Source organism: Electrophorus electricus, chromosome 5 (genome assembly GCF_041902795.1).
Source record: "Electrophorus electricus isolate QZ-2024a chromosome 5, ASM4190279v1, whole genome shotgun sequence".
NCBI classification, from domain to species: domain Eukaryota; kingdom Metazoa; phylum Chordata; class Actinopteri; order Gymnotiformes; family Gymnotidae; genus Electrophorus; species Electrophorus electricus.
Window position 1 is genome coordinate 9,060,424 of NC_137501.1, and position 19,299 is coordinate 9,079,722.

At 41.4% G+C, this 19,299-nt stretch overlaps 2 protein-coding genes across 4 annotated transcripts in view; both read left to right on the forward strand.

Annotated features, from left to right (window-relative positions):
- The first annotated feature begins 62 nt into the window (after positions 1-62).
- Positions 63-6,169, forward strand: mrpl1 (mitochondrial ribosomal protein L1). The gene is made up of 9 exons (XM_035529806.2): positions 63-110; positions 599-710; positions 2,215-2,512; positions 3,326-3,409; positions 3,550-3,621; positions 4,074-4,185; positions 4,391-4,491; positions 4,848-4,929; positions 6,000-6,169. The coding sequence occupies exons 1-9, from the start codon at positions 80-82 to the stop codon at positions 6,098-6,100; spliced, it is 993 nt and encodes a 330-aa protein (XP_035385699.1). The 5' UTR covers positions 63-79; the 3' UTR covers positions 6,101-6,169.
- Positions 6,170-7,025: 856 nt separating this feature from the next.
- fras1 (Fraser extracellular matrix complex subunit 1) overlaps positions 7,026-19,299 on the forward strand; it is a 92,137-nt gene continuing 79,863 nt past the window's right edge. For all 3 annotated transcript variants that reach the window (XM_027029021.3, XM_035529625.2, XM_035529626.2), the window contains exons 1-2: positions 7,026-7,546; positions 8,885-8,916. In XM_027029021.3, coding sequence (XP_026884822.3) covers positions 7,480-7,546; positions 8,885-8,916 — 99 coding nt within the window. In that variant the 5' untranslated portion in view covers positions 7,026-7,479. The remainder of the gene's footprint in view (positions 7,547-8,884; positions 8,917-19,299) is intronic.

Consider the following 19,299-nt stretch of genomic DNA (forward strand, 5'->3'; position numbering starts at 1 on the left):
GCTATACAAGTGGCTCGGAACTTTAAGTAGATTTTGTGTAGCAACACGGAAATTATTATAGCTAGAGAAGTGTGTAAATATGGCTGCCTCCTCAAGGAACCTACTGAGAGGTCAGTTTAACAAATTTTATTTATTGTCTACGATGTCCTAATAAAACCGTAAATACCGTAATATTTTAGATATTAACGAGAACACATTTCCAGTTAATTGGAATGATCCGTCTGGTGTTAATGATCTGGTCGGCAGTTTCTCTTAGAAAATATTTGGAGTCTACCTGACTACAGTAATGTTAGCGGCTGGCTGGCTAACTAGTAACACCGTTCAAACAAGACAGCTTGCCAGGTTAGCTGGTCTCCTCCTGTTAATTGCCCAGTGCAGAGCTAGAATTACGCGTTAGTCAGCGACTACAGTTACCATACAGACAGATTAATAGTAATTCTTTAGTAAATTAGGCATGCCTGTCATTACGATGTCTATGCACATCAAAATATCTGTAGCCATACTTTTACGAACTTATGACCACAATGCCTTATTAGGTCGGTCTTTTAAGTCAAATCACTCAAGACTTACTGTAACGTCTGCATGCTGTGTCACGCAGTATTCGCTGAATGCCAGAGACAACTCTTCATCGCTAGAGTTCCAACTTCTGTATGCGCGTCCCACAATGCACCCAGACATCACCCCATGAGGACCTATGCTGCTGCAGCTAAGTAAGCTAACGTTATATATTTAATTCCTTTTTTTGTGGCATCACATGGCATGTGCAGACCAACCATGTTCATAGGGGTGATATGTAACAGACTTACAAACATGCTTACCCAAAGGTTTGTCAGTTTTTATAATCAACAGAGAACATGAGACATGCACACTTTCACCTCATACACACACTGGATGAAGACCTGATGTGTCCATAACATATTTTGCAAATTTCCACTACTTTAATTTTTTTTGTGTATGTATTTCACCTTTTGTGTTTTTAAGATCATAAACACCACTCTATAACTAGGTTCAATCACTATACACAGATACTAACATTGTGTAGGTCGCCACTGTGCTGTCAAAACAGCTTTGAGCCATTAAGGCATGGACTTCACAAGACCTGTGAAGGTGTCCTGTGGTGTCTGGCACCAAGAAGTTAGCAGCAGATCCTTTAATCCTGCAAGTTGTGAGGTGGGGCCTCAATGGATCAGACTTGTTTTTCTTTCCAGCAAATCCCATAGATACTCTATCGGCTTGAGATCTGGGGAATTTGGAGGCCAAGTCAAGACCTTGGACTTTGTCATGTTTGTGAAGAATTTTTGCAGTGTGGCAGGGCACAATATCCTGCTGAAAGAGACCACTGCCTTTAGGGAATATCAGGGGGAAATCGGAGTGTACAATGTTACATCCGTATGAATGCCAGGACCCGCATGCTCATTGTATGCGCTTTAGGCAGTGGACAGGGATGAGCTTGTGCACTTTGACGGATCTGCAGTAATCTGTCAGTAATCCTGTATATCATAGCCAAAAGTAGCTCAATAACTACAGTTACTGCTACAGTAGCTCTTCTGTGGGAGTCAGATCAGACAGGCTAGCCTTTGTTTCCTACACACATCACTGAGTCCATGACCTTGTCACTGGTTCACTGGTCGTCCTTCCTTGGATCACTATTGGTAGGTATTACTAACCACCATATATTGGGAACACCTCACAAGATGTGCCATTCTGACCCAGTTTCTGGACGTCATAATTTTGGCCTTATTATAGTTGTTCAGCTTGCTCTGCTTGCCCATTTTTCCTGCTTCCAGCACACAAACAGCACATTTACAGTATTTTTTAATGTCACGGGTGACCGAAGACTGTGTACGCTGTAGACAATAAATGATTCTATTCTATATATAAATCTAAAGAAGATTCCAGGTGAGTAACTGCAGTGTACTGTAGTAGGAGATGTAAAACTGTAGTAAAGTACAGAGAGTTTCCAGAGAAACAAAATGTTTCTTCATTAGCTGTGCAAGCAAAGTTTCTGTTTCCTTGGAAACTCTGTGCACTTTACTACAATTTTTACTACATCTACATCTCTTACTACCATACACTGCAGTTACTCACCTGGAATCATCTTTTATATACATAAATATAATAGAGAGAGAGCTGTAGTATCTATTCTTAATATACTAAAATTGTGGGGTATAATTAACAAACACATTGTGTTGGTCCATCCTTTCTTTTCTGCAGGCCAGCTAGGAAACAGAAAAAGGATGAAAAGGTTCCAACAAAGGATTCAAAAGAGCAGGAGGAGAAGAAGAAGCTGCTGCAGAAACAGAAGATCAATGACACGAGTCGGCATAAGCCCTACGGACTCACGGCCTGGGCGCCAGTGGACGATGTGTATTTGGTGAGGTACTACCCCAGACAGGTCTATGAGCCAGAGGTGGCTGTCGACATGCTTAAGACCTTTCAGAAGCTGGATTTCACGCCTGAAGATCAGCCTGTTTTCCTCGACCTGCAACTGGATATGAAACTAGAGAAAAAGGTCCAGTACAGTTCTTGTATAAGCTGATGCTGCTGTAAGAAATGTACTTGGGTTAAACTGTGTTTGTATGCTAATGACTCTCTCTAAAATAACTGTTTTTTTTGGGGGGGGGGGGGGGGGGATCTTTGACTACCCCAAGGCTCTGTAATAAGCAAATTTGTGATACATTTAAATCAGGCTGCAATAACAAGTTTATATACTTTTTAATAAAAGAGGCCATACTCCATTCCTGTCAGTTATTTCGTATGTACAAATGGAATGTGCATAGAAGGATAACCTATGGAGGGAGGGTGTTTTAATAAAAGGTTTTAATTGGGGCGTGCGTTTGGGTGAGGGGCAGATCATTGTGTTATTAACTTTCTGATGTCAGTTCCATTAGTCTGATGGCCTGAACCAAGTGTTATTGAAGTTTTATATCATTCGGAATAATTGTCTGAACAGAGATGCAGTCATTTTTTTTGTCATTTATCAGATGATGATTTGAAAAGTTCTATCTACTTGGCTCATAGGGTACAGGATTGTGTTATTTACAATGAGATTAATGACTCTGTCCCCAATTGGGTGACTTTTAAATTTTTCTGTTGTTCATTTAATTTGCCAGAGGAGGTAACCTTGGGTGTGAAATGTGGAATAGATTTTGCATTTATAGAATTCTCAAAGATACTTTTTGATTTAAAGTGTAGATTCTCATTTTGTTTCCATATTGGCAAAAATCCATTAACTCTGTCAATGAGAAATGATGAACTGTGGTCATCATCATATAGGAAATTGTAATGAAAGGTTTAATATTTTTCTTCCTTTTTACATTTTTAGAAGAAAATAGACCCTTTTGTCAGCACTGTCCATTTACCTCATCCCTTCAAAAAGGACATCAACAAAATACTGGTTTTCACAGAGGTGAGTTTCCTTGTGAACTGCAGGCGTTGCTCATCACAAGCCTTGTTTTGTTGCATGTGGATTTAAACATGCTTTATGATTCTCTGTGTCTCTGTGCGTGGACTTTAAAACCACTAGGGATGGTATGACCTCTTTTTTAGAATCCAGAGGAAGCCAGAGTGGCAACAGAGAATGGGGCAGCCATTGTAGGAGGTGTCGATCTTATAGAGAAGGTGAGGTTGGGCTGCTGCTCGGGCAAGCGGTTAAGTACGTTTACATTTAAAAAGTACATGTTCACATATGTAGAGTAAGTACTTTTACATTAAAAGGTACATGTTCACATATGTAGAGTAAGTACTTTTACATTAAAATGTGCATGTTCACATATGTAGAGTAAGTACTTTTACATTAAAAAGTGCATATACACATATGTAGAGTAAGTACTTTTACATTAAAAAGTGCATGTACACATATGTAGAGTAAGTACTTTTACATTAAAACGTGCATGTACACATATGTAGAGTAAGTACTTTTACACTAAAACGTGCATGTACACATATGTAGAGTAAGTACTTTTACATTAAAATGTGCATGTACACACATGTAGAGTAACAACTGCCAAATGTGATAATAAATTGGTGACATGTTGCATTTCTCTTTTCTTCACAATCAAATTTGATTTTAGATTTTGGAAGACAGAATCACAGCAGACTTTTACTTGGCTGTTCCAGACATGGTTACAAAGATCCTGCCACTGAAAAATAAACTGAGGAAGAAATACCCCAAGAGCAAAAGGGGTCAGTATATTCCTTAAACTGTAATGGTTTTCTGGAGGAAATGATGACAAATTACTAATTTAATCTTATATGAATATATAAGATATATATGTGTATTATATATATATATATATATATATATATATATATATATATATATATATATATATATATATATATTTAAAATGTATTGTAATATATTAATGTATTGTTCCTGTTGTTTCAGGCACAGTGGGCGTGAACATTCCTGAAATGCTGGCGTTGTTTAAGACAGGGCATGAGTACTTGGTAGAGCGGGACTCCTATATCGTCACTCAGACTGCAACGGTGAATATAAGCGGAACCCTGTGTTATTAGGTTTCAGCATGGTGAAATTACAACAGGGAGATGCTGAATCTTGGGCTTCTCTCTGGTTTTAGGGCTGTTGTTCAGTTCTGATGTTTGCAAATGATTTGCAGCAGTATCTAACTCAGTTAAGGCAGTCACATGGCAATTGGATGCAGTAACACATTTCTGTGTCATTTCTGAAGGGATTTCCTGATTTATATAAATATTAGTTTACAGAAGATCATGTTTGATAAAAACCCAGCAAGAATCGATTAGTGTGGTTTTTTTGTTTGTTTTTTTATTGCAGTTTCATTTTTGCAAAATGAATCATGCAATGTGAAATTGTTTTTGGACAGCTGGACATGCCAAAGGAACACATCCTAGACAACATGCGGACCATCATTAAAGACGTTGTCGCCCACAAGCCAGCGGAGTTTGGTGAGAAGGTCTTCTCACTGACATGACCGTTGCTCTGTATTACTGTGCAGTTTGGCATTAGAGGAGTGCTTCACGTAGCTTCGGGAATTTAAGCAAGTTCATAGAAATAACACATAAATTACATTGAAATATTGGATATAATCTCCCATTTCCCCTATAAACAGCTTTAAACTGCCCAGAAACCTTTGCTCTATGCCCAGTTGGGTTGCTTGTTCTCTTTGGTTGCCTAACTTGACTACGTCTACTTTTTTCTGCCTCCATTTATCCATTTTTCCCCCCATAGACTTACATGGGCCAGTTTTTTCTTTTCTTCCTCAAACCGCACTGCTATTTTGACAGCCGTCAAGCTAAAACCTACTAGCCTGCCGTGGAAAGATTCTGAGTGTGTGTGAGAAAGAAGCCCTGGGCTTTTCACACTGCTCTCCCTCTTTTCTTGCTCTCCCTGCTCCCTCACTTTTTTTTCCCCTTTTTTTAAAGCACAGACTTCGACTCCTGTTTCAGCCCCCGTTTCTTGTTGTCTTCTTGCTCCTATTGATGGAGAGCGGGAACCACTGGTGCAGTGTGTGTAGTAGGCCTGGCTTCTCTTAACTACATACCCATTTGTTTTTCTTCCCTTCTTTTTTCCATTTTTTATTTCCCGCTGAATTCTGATGTCCTTTCTTTCATCCCTTCATTGCCCCAGGAAATGATTTTTGATGCTCCCTAAATTTTCACGGTAGAGCCAGCAAACTTGGTGGGAAAATGTCATTGCTCACCCAAAGCCCTCAACCGCCTTGCATGCGGAAAGTGCTCGCCTGTCTAAATCCGCTGTCCTCGCCTTCGTTCCTGCATCGGCCCTTCAACCCCACTAATGTGATGTGCGAAAATTTGAAGCTAAATCTGTCCAACTTGGTACAAAGATTCAAATGCTCGTCAGAAGTACTAAAAAGAAAAGAATAATCCATACTGAATGTATCTAAACCTTCTTTCCTTTCTTTAATCCCTCCATCATCCCATCAAAACCCATTGATTTGGATATTTGATTTTATTTCAAGCAACATCTTGATCTTGTCTTTTTGTCCTCTGTTCAGGCCCACTGATTGACAGGATCATCGCAAGCACTAAGATGAGTGAAGGACTGTGGCTCAAATGTGAAGCGTTTTTACCACAGGAGGACGTGAAGGAGGCCTGACAGATCGATCCCGGGTGTATTTCCATTGTGTAACGATATATAGTCTAATAAAATATCTGGAGTATGGAATGTTTTATAATCATGGGTTTTATTGTATAGCGGGGGAGATTAAGATCGCTCAGGTGGGTGATATTCGTTCTATGTGAAGGATTACGTGGAACACTCTTATTCAGCGGCAATCTGCTTCAAATCGCATTTACTTTATAGGTCGGGTGGCATCGGAGACGTTGACAGTTTTAGTTTGCATTGGCTGCTAACACCAGATGGCAGTATTGCTCCCATCGCTTGTTCACCTGAGATGCCCCAAGCGAGGCGATTCTAAGAATACTGACGAGGAATGAGTTGTCAAATGCTAACTGTTGACTAAAAAACCTCAATTGCTACTCGTATATACCATAGGTACAGACTGAATGAACGGACAAAATCCTAAACGGAATAACCTAAGTCGTCTGATAATCCAGCAGAATCTAGCTCCGTAGGCTACCGAAATTCCTCTCTAAATTTGGAAACAAATGTAAGCAAAACTACACATTTGAACTAGCTGGCGTGGAACATTTGAGGCTCAATGCACCTTTTAGAGGAGTAAGCTGTAAATTACAAGTAGGCGTTGACCTATACCACTATTAACATTTTAAAGCCGGTTATCACCTTAAATATCTGCATAGGGTAAATGACTAATATAAATATATATGCCTCTATTAAAAGGCACATGGCATTTAACAATATATTAATTGGGTTACCTTTCATCTTAAAGCAATTTTCACAAATAAAATTCTAGTACCAATATGCACACGCCTTAAAAACGTAAACCTTAATATATTTGGTTTCAATCCGTTTGGTCGTGAAAGATTTCCATTGCTACTGATCCACTCGCAGGCCTACGGTGTGTTCTTTTACTTTCGTCTTAGTTATAAGGTCCATTGTGCAGGATACAGGGGGCGTCCCTTCGCTCTTAGACTGCAGATAGAATCCTTGAGCTCACCAATGACTAACTTTGAGCAGCAGTCTCTAAAGGCATCTGTGTGAACAAGTGTGCTCGCCCACTGTAATTACCACCAAAACGAGCGATTTTCGTCTCTGAGACCGTCCTCTTAAATTCAAAGATTTTCGTGTGGGAGTCGCGGTCATTTTGGAAGTTTCGTAGATGAAGTTGGAGCGCGCTCGCACGGGGCTGCGTCTCTTCTCGATTCGATCACTCGCGGGATATCGGCAAGACTTGGGAGCTTTTCTACTTTTTTGTTTCATACGAGCCCCATTGTGCGCCGATGTAAAAGAAACCCATGATGAGTGACGAGAGTTCTAGATTGTATATGAGCTAGGACGATCATAGAGCATTTTATTCACGCTGGATTTAAGAACCAACATTTCCTAAAGTGATTATGGGTTTTGAGTGGATCCTCATTGCCGTTGGTGTTGTACTTGGCACAGCCTCGCCAGGAGCCCAAGGTTAGTGTGAACAGTTTTTGCTTTCTAATAACTTCATGCCATGGAGATTGTTAAATCGGCAAAATAGAAAAAACTCGCTAGTTCAGCAAAAGTTGTGTTTGATTTAATGTATTTAGAAAGTAAAAATGGTATTTCCATGCGTTAAATGTTTTCCTCAGGATTAAAATCTTATGCGCTATGATGAAGCAGATGCCTTTTAATACAATTTTAAAGCATACAATTTAGAATCGGAGAGCGTATTTACAATGGTTTATTGTGCTATATTAAATTGTTTAACTGCGTTTGTCCTGATAGCATGATCCTACTCGCATTAGAAGTCCCATTCGCCAATATATGCCCTGAGTTTCCTTATGAATGAAATTGTCGCGCATCGTTTGAGCACAATCCACAACAAACACATTGTTACACTGCACCCAGGAAAGTGTAACGGATACTTGGCGGGGAATACAATTTATATCTCAGATCGTGGAGATGTAAATCCTAAACTGCAGAGCTACTTATTAACCAGTTCCGCATACAAGGATTTTTGTAAACAAACCTAAAATTCGGATTCGTGTGCCTTGAAAGAGAGGCACTGTGCGTAAAACTTTGATCTTGAAGCGTGACTGCACCAGTCTTACTATCTTTAACTTTCGAAATAAATATTACTACCACAAATACCAAGCACTACCTGAACGATTATGCAGCAAATCACTTGCAAATCAATTCTGAACAACGGAATAGACCGTATTGTGTTAATTTATATCTAAATTCCTCCTGCTGCCAAAAAGAGAGAAGAAAAACAGGTGTAGGTTGTGTTTACTGGTCCTTGTTCATTGGAATTTGGGGGATGGGTTTGGCGGACACTAAAATAATTTACTTCTCTTAATGTTCAGTGTTTCCTTGGTCTAATGCTTTATTTGCCAACATGCTTCATAAATGAAAATAATAAACAATTTATAGGCTGAGTTATCCATAGTGACTATGCTGTAAAGCTGATGGACTGGGTTGATAAGCTTTAGAAACCACAGGCTGCATCGAATAAAGTAGCACTGAATTGTAACTAGCCCCTGTAATGACTAAGTAGCTACAGTAAAACACGGACATTATGCAACACGCTGCAGACATATTTCATTATTCATCAAATAGCATTCATGCCAAATATTCCAGTACAAGTGCCAGTCAAGAAAACAACCTCAAACTCTTTTAAAGCCATTTGTAGTAAAGGGCTGCATCTTGTTGATGAGCACTGTACTCTCCACCACTGAATAGTTAAGTTATTTATAAATCTTTTAAGACATCTTAACCCTGACATACTGTTTCTTTTCCACTCCACTTCCCTCAATCCCACATCTGCAGGAGCATGTGTCTATCAAGGTGTGCTGGTGGCGGTATGTATGGATATGTCTGTTCATATTTGCCTTAATCTGGTTGCTTTATCTGGTTCAAGCTTCTTCTCCTGAACGTTATCCTATCTTTAAGTCATAATTTTGCCCTATTTGCCTGAGCTGGACTTGTCAATAATTCAGGAGTACATGATCACGGTACCGCCTCAATCAGAACAGAACTAACTGCTACTGGGGATGTAGATGAACAGAAGTGCCTCATAAATAATGAATGCCAGCAGGCATTGTTAATGTTAATGTAGCAGAGAGAAGGGACAGACTGTAACATTTGAAAAATGGTTCATTGTTTCAGTGGGGGCCCTGCTTAGAAACACGTTGTTCAGGATTTGTTTCAGTAGCAAATGAGTTTTTTCAGTAAAGACCTTGGGTGTCTGATAAGCTCTTTGTGTTTTTCCTGAATGAACAGTAATGAAAAGTGATTGCTTCTGAGAATGTCATGTCTGACTGATATTCGCAATTTTCCAAATATTGCTTGCAGACACTTTCCCACCTGTTCCTCTTGACCTTGAAGTCCAGGCAAAATGCAAGAGTGTAAAATCCATCACACACCTCTTAGGTTGCTGGTTTTGTAGGAATCGAAGGTTCAAAGGTTACTGGCAGCTTCTTTTGAAAAGGAAAAAAAAAAAAACAAGGCTCGAGTTTCAAATCAGTATAGGCATCACCAGGTTGTAATGGTGGGTAATGACAAATCCCAGTCTTTACAAAGTCCAAGCACTAAAACTTAGAACTGGTGTAAATACACCACAACAGGTCCGCCCCTCTGTTCCCTTTCCGATAACCTATAGGATTTGGCGACCAGTGGTATGTGCTTACAGTGCTCTAGAGCATGGCGTCTCCTGTGAAAGAAAGAACGGGGGTGGGGTGGGGTGGGAGTGATGGAGTTGGACAGGTGGAGACGTGCTCACGCTCATTCAGGAAGAGGCCCTTTGGAGTTCAAAGGAAAGGCTGCCCAAACACCTGGAGTAGGAGCCAAATTCTACCAGGTGGGGTAAAAAAAAAACAAACAAACAAAGATTTGGGCATTAGTAAAGACCTCAAGCATCCCTTTATAGCCATAAAATGAACATGTTTACATATGTAGGTAAATATGAAGAGACCTTTTAGGGAGGTTTTCCACTGGGTATTTCTGCCTGAGGCTCTGTTTTATAACTGCGGGACCGACTGATTTTCTGTAGGACGAGTTCATTGTGTTTCCAAGGATTCACTGACCTCCCAAGACCTCTTCGGATCAAGTATACTGTCTTTGAGAGTCATGTGAAGTTCATCTTAAGTTGGTTAAACTGCAGCCCTGTTGACAGATGTGTCTGGTGGTGTTTAGCAACATATGTGATGCATCGTTTTCTGGGCCCTCAGCACTTTAATAAAAAAGTTTTGTTTTTGTTTTTTCTCTCAACAGAAGCAGAATTATTTGAGATGGATATACATCCTTTGACACCTCTAGTGTGAGCCTCTAAAGAGCAAAAGCACCGGCGTGAATAAAAAAATTCCAGAGGTGTTTGTAAAGAGAGTTAGCTAAATGTAATGACAGGGTCTAATTGACTGTAGTAGAGACACCCTGACCCAGGAGACTGTTATTAAAAGCGCCTTGTAAAGCAGTACTTGCCCTTTCTGTACTGCAGTGTATGCTGCAACATGGTATGCCACATCCAAATATATCACTCGTGCTCCGGGGTACAAATTCTTGGCATTGCAAGTAAGCAATCAAAATCTAGGACACTTTTTGAATAGAACTGTCCAAACAGAGGCCTCCTGAAAAGACTTAAATGAGTTTTTATTGGGGGCATGTGATAATAAGGGATAACATTTCCAAACTGTCTGTTTTTCATTGTTTTGCAGGCTTTCGTGAAATTGGAATGACTGATAGTGTTTTGGTGCACATGAGAATTAAGCATAATCTTAAATTGTATATTTCTTTTAGTGTCATACTCCTATCTAAATAGTTGCAAAAACCTAATTTAGAAATTAGATTAGATAATTTAGGCACATTTTAAGAGCTGACCTTGAAAAATCATGGCCCTTCCTTTAGTTCAGAAGTGCTGCAGTTAAGGTGATATTTAATTTATATATAAACATGCAATTGGCATAATGTTGCAATGTTAATAACCAAACTTATAACCAGGGATTTACTGATTTACAAATGATCTCACATGGCTCTTATTCAGATGAGCTTTTAGAATCTCCTGAACTGTGGGCGCTGACCACCTTCTGGCCCATTGATCACACAAGAAACCTTCCCACTTATATGACACCCTTCAAACTTGTGTTTCTTAAAGGAAATAGCATCCAGTTACTTTGTAACCAGCCCAGTAGGGTAACTTGCCATTGGCAAACATCACGTTTGGCAAGTACTCCAGCAAACAAACGAGTCAGAGCTTTCTTCTTCCTTGGATTGGCTCTGGTCTTGTTTGCCCAAGAACTCTTCGCTGTTTTGTCTTGCAGTCCATTCCCAGCACTAAACCGACAGCCCTGAGTGAAGTGTGTTTGCATTTTGTGTTTATGTGGCAGACAGGTCTCTAATCCCATTTGCACTTTGTCCTCTTTTGTACTTTCTTGGGCTTCGTGAAATTTAGGCCTACTTGGCCCGGTGAATGAATTTAAGAAATACATTATTAAGCATGTACTTACATCAGGCATGTTTAAAATGATGCTGATTGATTGTGGCAGCACTCAGCTAAGTGACCTTGCTGTCTTGTCTTTGGCTATATGGCTAATCCTTTGGAACACTTTAGTCACTTGAGCCATTCACCTGGCATATCAGCACGGCACAGTGCTTTGATTCCTGAAATGAGTATTTTGACAGCACTTTGAATTTTGAAAGCTATTACAAATCAAGGCAGTCTAACGGATTGAGTCAGCAATCATTCTCATTTATTTTTGAGCTAATGTTTCTTACCCTTTCACTACCACTAAAGGGAGATGACTTTCTCTAATATTGATGTCTACTTTAGGGTGATAAAGTCAGTGATGTGGAACATTAACTGGGAAAGTAAACATGCATGATCTGTAAAGTCTGAGTTTTCTTTGTTTTTTTTACAGCTGACATATTTATATTAGTTTTAACAATGAGATATGTAGTTTAGCAAACCTTTCAGCAAAGTAAGATCTTGAGTCATTTTGAGGTTGTACAGTTGATCTTTTTGTTAATGCTGTTTCCTCCCTACTGTTTTGACCAACACATGTACTTCAATGTATCCCTCTAATGTGTATTGTTGGAGTACTCTGTTTTTATTTGTATCTGTGCTTAGCATGCAATTAAAGGCATACAGGGCTTTTGTCCACAGTAAGCAACAAGTTTAAGAGCTCAGATCAATCATGTCTGTTATACCCTTAAAGATAGAGGGCCCAGAGATTAAGCATGCTCATCCATTTTCACAATGTATGTAATAAATATTGCACTCTAGAGACACCCATGTCCCACAGGATTACTGGCAATCCTTATTGGAGGCCTCCGGTAGGACTTTCCCTTGAAACTGTGGCTTGTGTCATTTCGCCAGTTGTAACCGTTTTCTTTCTTTTTATTTGCTGAACATTAACATCCCCTCCATTACATGTGCCCTGAACCCTGGAAGGGAAAGCAAAAGCTGAGAAAAGAAAATTCCATCGGAGTTTGTTCTTGTTGCCAAGAGTTGCCATAAATGTCAAAGTCAAGCCCGTTCACACATGGAGCACGTCTTGCAACTGGTTTTTCAAGTTCCAAGAAGATAATGATTTACATTCCTATTTTTTGTGGACTCCGTGTACAAGAATAATTTAATAAATTTGAGGATTCCTCCTGGGGGATTGACGGATACGCTCATTATGAATGTAATTGTAAGTGCTGTAAACTGCATGGCTGTCAGTCATAGTTGACGAGATTACTGAGGAAATTCTGGAGAGTCCTTGACTGTGGTTATCCGTAGTACTCTCCATTGTAAGTGCTGTTACATTTTCAAACATGGCTCCTTCTGTGAATACCACAGAGACAGATATCAGAAATGTGAAGGGTAGCTTGAGGGAAGGATGATCCAGACCAGGCCTGCCTCTGCGTTTTTTTTCCTCCAACCTTTAAATTATTGCTCTTATTCCAGTCCTTCCTTCTTCAATAACAAACCAAAACATTCTCTGTTTTGCCCACCACACAAGACAGCGGCACTGGTTTGGCCTGTTGCTCTGGCAACCAGATAATTTCCCCATCAACACACATGTCCTGGCCTCCCATACCTTAAAACTGAAGAAGCCATTGTATCTGCAGCTCTCTGGAAGATATTGCAGTGAAATTATAATCATAATCAGTGCCGGTTTTGTGCAGACAAGACTGTGACTTCATGAACACTTCTGAGCCTGTTCTTTAATGTTGATATCGTGTCTGTGGTTTTTGTTCAAATTGCAAAACCATACCTAAGCTGTGATTAAGTGAACTGCCTACGCATTGGTGAATGTCTCAAATGTTTTTTGGTATAGATTTGTTTGTTTGTGCTTGACAGGAACACTGATTAGGAATGCAAGCCTTTTTCTGCCCCACAAAGGCACACTCACATTCTGTGTGCCATTGAATCATGCAGAGTTAAGTGATCAAAGTGATAGACTTTTACTACTTCACCCTGATCTCTTTGAATGCTCCGTGCCTTTTCATTTCATTTGAGGCCTGTCTTTAGACAGGCCCGTCTCCCTTTCATCCCTTTCGGACATCTGCTTTTGGCACACCTGGTTTCACAGGGATAAATGCAAACATGCCGAGTCGCTCGCAGCCTCGTTGTGATGAATTGCAATGCAATCAGATGAAGGTTTTTGCGAAGTGAGATTGCGTTTTGTTGGGTTAGTCTGCCCGGTCAGTGATGGGGACTGGCCGTCGAGGTGTCGATGGAAGGCGGCTGGCATTTTAAAGGCTGACAAATAGACAAATTTTTCTGTCTGGTTAGATGGATCGCACCTACCTGTAATGTTGTTTCAAGCATCTTGAGTGGGATTCGTTGTCAATGCTTGTTGACTTTGTTTGATTGCCTGCGGGACGCAGAGCTTTTTCTTGTCCTTTCCCTGCTTCTTTGTTCTTTTCTAATATCCTGACACAAATACAGCACTTTGTGCATGTGTTGTAAGGGGTTTTTCTATGTAATTGTGCGTGCATTGGTAGTGCATTGGCAGTTTTATTGTCCAACAGCCAGTTTTCACAAATTTTCACAACAATTCACATTTTAAAAACACTATTCATTCCTATACTCACCATGATGATGGAAAAATCTAATTCATACAAAGTAACTGATGTAGTGCTATGTGTAGCCATTATATGGCTATCAAAACCCTTCCCAAGAAGAATGAATCCTTTACGACTACATTTATATCAGAGGAAATATCTGATTAAATGTTGTTTCATAGAACTGTTCAAAGAATATTTTCACAGGCCATATGCATTTTGACAATATTTGACAATGGCATATTTGAAATGTAGCTCCCTATGTCCTAAGGGTACCTACCACAGGGACTGAAAACGGAGACGCTTTCAGACTGGCTTAAGGGAAAGAATAGTAACACAATGGGGGTGTGGGGTTAAATGAGGACTCTGGAGGTGAGTGACCCTTACACCACTGCAGCAGCTTCTATAATGGTGTGTGTGTGTGTGTGTGTGTGTGTGTGTGTGTGTGTGTGTGTGTGTGTGTGTGTGTGTGTGTGTGTGTGTGTGTGTGCACGTAAGCGTGTAAGTCCACATTTTTCTCATAAACCCAAGTAGTCTACTTTATATGGGTAATTAGTTGTGAATTTGTGTATCATTTATGTTTACAAAGTACAACACTTTTGGATACCGGTAGAAAGAAAGTTCAAGGCCAATCTTTAAAAGGTGAAATGTGCTGAATAAGATGTATTATAATAATAAGTCTCTCATGGGCAGTTGACTTCCTTGGACATTAAAATACAGATAGGGCAGTCCTCCACCCATCTGCTTGAATAATATTGACTGGCTTTAGAAGAAAGGAAAATCAGGATCAAAATATTGTCCTTAGACGAATTCACAGTGCAAAGGTTTCTGCGAAGGCTGCAGAGAAGCTCAGCCTCTCCATGCAGGTAGGGGTGTGATAATAGCAGATACGCCTGCCCCGGTTCCCACGCCTCCCATGGTTTCCAGGCAGACGCGAGCCTCCTTCATCTCGGTAGCCCTGCTCACTCTCCTGGAGCGCAGAACGGGAGGAGCCTCGGCCAGACCTCCATGTTGCTTCCCAGGCCTCCGAGCATAAGTGACACGTCAATCGCTGGTCTCAGCAACCTGGCACCATTAGCTCAACGCCCAGCCCTGCACTAGCTCCCACAGGCTTGCCTTGCCAATTTCCTGGTGAATTTTCCTGGAGAATTCAAAGGCACAGGTGATTTTCCAAGAAAAGGCATTCAGGGTCAACTGTTTTGCCGTTTTGCTGTGGTCGTTAGGGTTTAGAAGTCCAACATGAGTTCGGCAAATGTGCGTTTTAAGGAGAGAGTTGCCTCAGCCAAGTGATGCAGCTAGTGGTTCATTCTGAATAATGCATTTTATGTGGTGTTCTCAGCTGCATTTGGGAAGGGCATCTTGCCACAACACTACTGCCTGCTAGGCCAGAGCAAGACATCCCTTTAAGATTTCACAAGCACCCACGCGGAATCACTGCACCAAAACAAACTCTGAGATGAAAGGCCAAACGACGGTCATCCCTTGTGGTTCTTTTTTGTTTTTCTCTACTGTAACATGATATTTCGATGAGTGGAATGCGCCGTGTTGGACCCGCACACAGCCACCGCTGTGCTAACCCCCCCCCCCCCCCCCCAGCCCTGTCGTTCCATGGCACAATGTCTCCCTGACGGCTTTCGGCTGAAAGCAGCGCCCTTTATCTTCGAGCCGCCTGTCTTCAACCTCAGGTCGGGCGCTGGCTAACGGCCAGGCGCCGCACGAGAGCCGATGATTCACACGTCGACGGGGTGGCGAGCCTGACAGCACTCGCGCCCCACTCAGCCCACCCCCACCCCCCACCTTTTGTTCTCCCCGCCACTCTGCCCTGCTCTGTTATCCACTTTGGCATCAAAGGAACGCTACAATTAGCCTCATCGGGTTCCAGCTTATTACAGATGTAATGCCTCGTATTGTTACTGGGGCGAGAAACACCTGGATCAGGGTCCTCTCGGCCTCTGAAAGGAGCAAGCTGTAATTTGCAGAGGAAGAGTGGAGAGACCAAAAAAAAGAGGAAGAGGAGCAGAGGTTGGTCCATTAAAGTGTCCTCAGGAGTGAGCGTCCGTCTGTCATTAGGTCAGGGTCTTTAGTCATTTCACCGGCACGCTGTGGGAAAACTGTCGTGTGCGCATGCAATGGGGGAACTAGGCTGTTAACTAAGGAGTTTATTTTGTTGGCCAAGGCATGTTCTTTAGCGCTCAGTTCTGTGGGTTTTAGAGTTTCAAAGTTGCCCATGAGATAAATTGAAGCCAAACTATGTAAGATCCCTCTACAGCTGGGCTGTGTTAGATAAATTAATATGTTATATTATTTAATGAAAGTGACTGTTAATGATTCTCTTCTCCTGTCATGGGGTTCTGAGTAGCAGTTACTGGTCAGCATGTAGTCGTGTCTGGAGGTCCACTAGCAAGGACTGAAGAATCTGGGGCTGGGGTAGGTTTTCAGCACTCAGGAAAACAATATAGATTCAAACTGCTTCCCTAAGCTCTTTCAGTATGGTCCTCTGGTGTTATTTGTCTAATTTTTAAATAATGCATCCTTGAATAAGTAGCAAGTGAGTTCAAATTTGCATTAGGTATTGATAAATAATGAACTACATACAACTCTTGGTAGTGGACACATTTTGGACTGCAGTCACCCTCCTCACCATATTCCCATGGTCGATTCCTGGCGCTCACGTAAGCATATTGAACTTCTGGAATATTTTAGCCATTTAAATTGACTACATGCATATTCAGCTGCATAATAAATGCGATAGAGACAGCTGAAGACATTTTTTTGGAAATTGTGCAGGATGGCGAATGCCAAAAAAACCCCATTAAAAACTGGGTCCATTTGTATGCCTTAGGCACTGTACCTTTAGTTATATGAAATATGTGCAAATGGGACTTCTCAGTTATTTTTAATGAATTAATTTTTTTAACCAAACCTTAAATATTACAAAGAATATAAGGCTAGCCATATAAATGTTGTTGTTTGCCCTCTCAAGCAGGAGTGTGTTAGGAAGTGGTAGGGAGAACAGGGCTGGGAGTGGAATTAGTGGAGCTCCCGACTCACCAGGACATTTTGACAAGCACTACCTACCTCCATTTTACAGTAACAGTAACGCATTAACCGATCCGCTCAGAAACAACAGGAATGCTGAGTCAGTCCAGATGTAGCACTAGATGCAGATGTGCCTTATTTCACGTGTTATTTATACATCCACCTGCTGTATAATAAGCTTTAGGTCGATGGTATAATTCTGCCAGTCAAGGTTGTTTCATCTTTCTTTATTTATTTTTGAATAAAAGAAAGACATTTTCAGGCATGTTTATGGCCAAGGACAAACAAGCAAGCAAGGTTTGCGCTGGGATTTTCCTTTCACATGTCCATACATCCTTCAGTCATCTCTGGAACTTAATCACCAATGTGGTTCCCCTAATGACACATTCAAAGTTAGCTCTCTGTTGATCGTCGATGTTACAGATTCAGCTTTATTATAAAAGCTCCCGTTCCTGTAGTCCACTGCTCCTCTTTTAAAATAATCACGAGCATTTTAAGTACCATCATGAGTCAGTCGTCAGATTCAAGCCCGAAGGCCTCAATAGAGTGTAACTCCCAGACTGCCCCCTGCTCCAGAGACACACCACAAAACCACTGCATTAATGAGCACTGCAGGGTAAGCCTCGGGTTTGAAGTCCCCACGTTTTGCCTTTTGGGGAGGGTTCTCCAGCACCCGAGTTCCACCTGCAGTTAACTAGAAAAGACGTGATCATATCTTCACCCAGCACCAGTACCTCCCCTTGAGCCGTGCGAGGGAGGGGGCGTTGGGTTGGAGGGAGGTGACTCATTGTGGTGCCCACCCGGAGATCCTCGTCCCTTATTGTCTGCCCACTGAGTCACGCCTGCGAACAAACAAGACACATGAATCTCTCCCAGTGCCCTGCAATGTCAGGCTTTCAGAGACAAGTACCTTTGTCTGCCTCTAACGGCTCTCACTGATATGGCCTTTGTGCCTAAATGAAGTTAGTGATTCTCAAGGTGGGCTTGAGATGGTGTCCTGAGATGGTGGGTGGGAGGCCAGTGCATGGTGTCAGGTACTTATCTTTGTCTAAGGAAAATATCAGGCACATTCATTGTCTTGTGTCTTGTCATTTTTTTTTAAGTGGTACATCCAGGATCATATTTTTGATCACTAAATGATTGTAAATCATGCATATAATTGCACAATAATACACAAAAAGTAAAGAACAGATAAGGAGAAAAGTAATTAAAAAAGAAAAGGGAATTAAAACTAGAGACTTGTCAGGTGACATTTGCTCATCAAAAAGGTTTCCGAGCAGCCCACGCTAGTAACATGCAGATATTGTTGACTTTTTTTCATTCACTATTGGTGAACAACTAAATGAGAATGAACATTTCTCAGTGTAGCTCTCATTGCACTGCCTCCACAGAATTGCATTAACAGCCACGACATTAGCGCATCCTCCAAATTAGTCAAATCGGGTAAATCAGGCGTTTGTTCATTCAGAGGGTTTCAAGGGTGGGGTGGGGGGTGGGGGCAATTTAGAATGCCAAAGACAGGGTGGACCCAAAGTGCAAAGAGGGGCCGCAAGCTTTTCTGTCACCATAAACCTTTAGTGCAACTCCCACAAAGAGCAAGCTGGGGGTGAGTGATGTGTGGAGTCCTCCCGTGGTGAGTTTGACTAGCTGGCGTGAAAGATGCCATTGTTGGAGCCTAGGAGGGAGTTGACCGTGTTCCAGAATCCCCCTCTGCTGCCTCCGTCCGCCCCGTTGCTTTGGCTGTACTTCCTTGCCTTTCTCCGAGGTTCAAAGCGACACAGAACTCCTGGACGGGCGAGCCTAGCCTTGCCGAATCGGAGATGCTGTACCTGTGCCCTCGGCCACATAATGCAGTTCGGGTCTTGATCCTTGACTCCTCACTGTGTGAGAGAAGCTTTCATCTTCCTGCAGAACTCTAAATGTCAGTTACACTCACCGGTGGCTGCTTATAGTGAAAAGACCTGTGGGGAAATGAAGAAAGAGGTTCAGGCATCACTGAGCTCTGACCCTATTTTTGATGTGGCTTTGATGTCTTTTATTGCTGTGAGTAGATGCCACCCTTCTCCATCCTATATGGCTTTAGAGGGTATGAATACTTAGACTAGGGTCAGGCTGGCGGTTCAAAATGACACATTTGGATGCATTTGGAACTGGGTATA

Coding starts and splice junctions, on each gene's coding strand:
- mrpl1 (XM_035529806.2), top strand. CDS start 80: ATGGCTGCCTCCTCAAGGAACCTACTGAGAG. Junction 4,186..4,390: donor ATACCCCAAGAGCAAAAGGG/GTCAGTATATTC, acceptor CTGTTGTTTCAG/GCACAGTGGGCGTGAACATT. Junction 4,492..4,847: donor TCGTCACTCAGACTGCAACG/GTGAATATAAGC, acceptor GTTTTTGGACAG/CTGGACATGCCAAAGGAACA.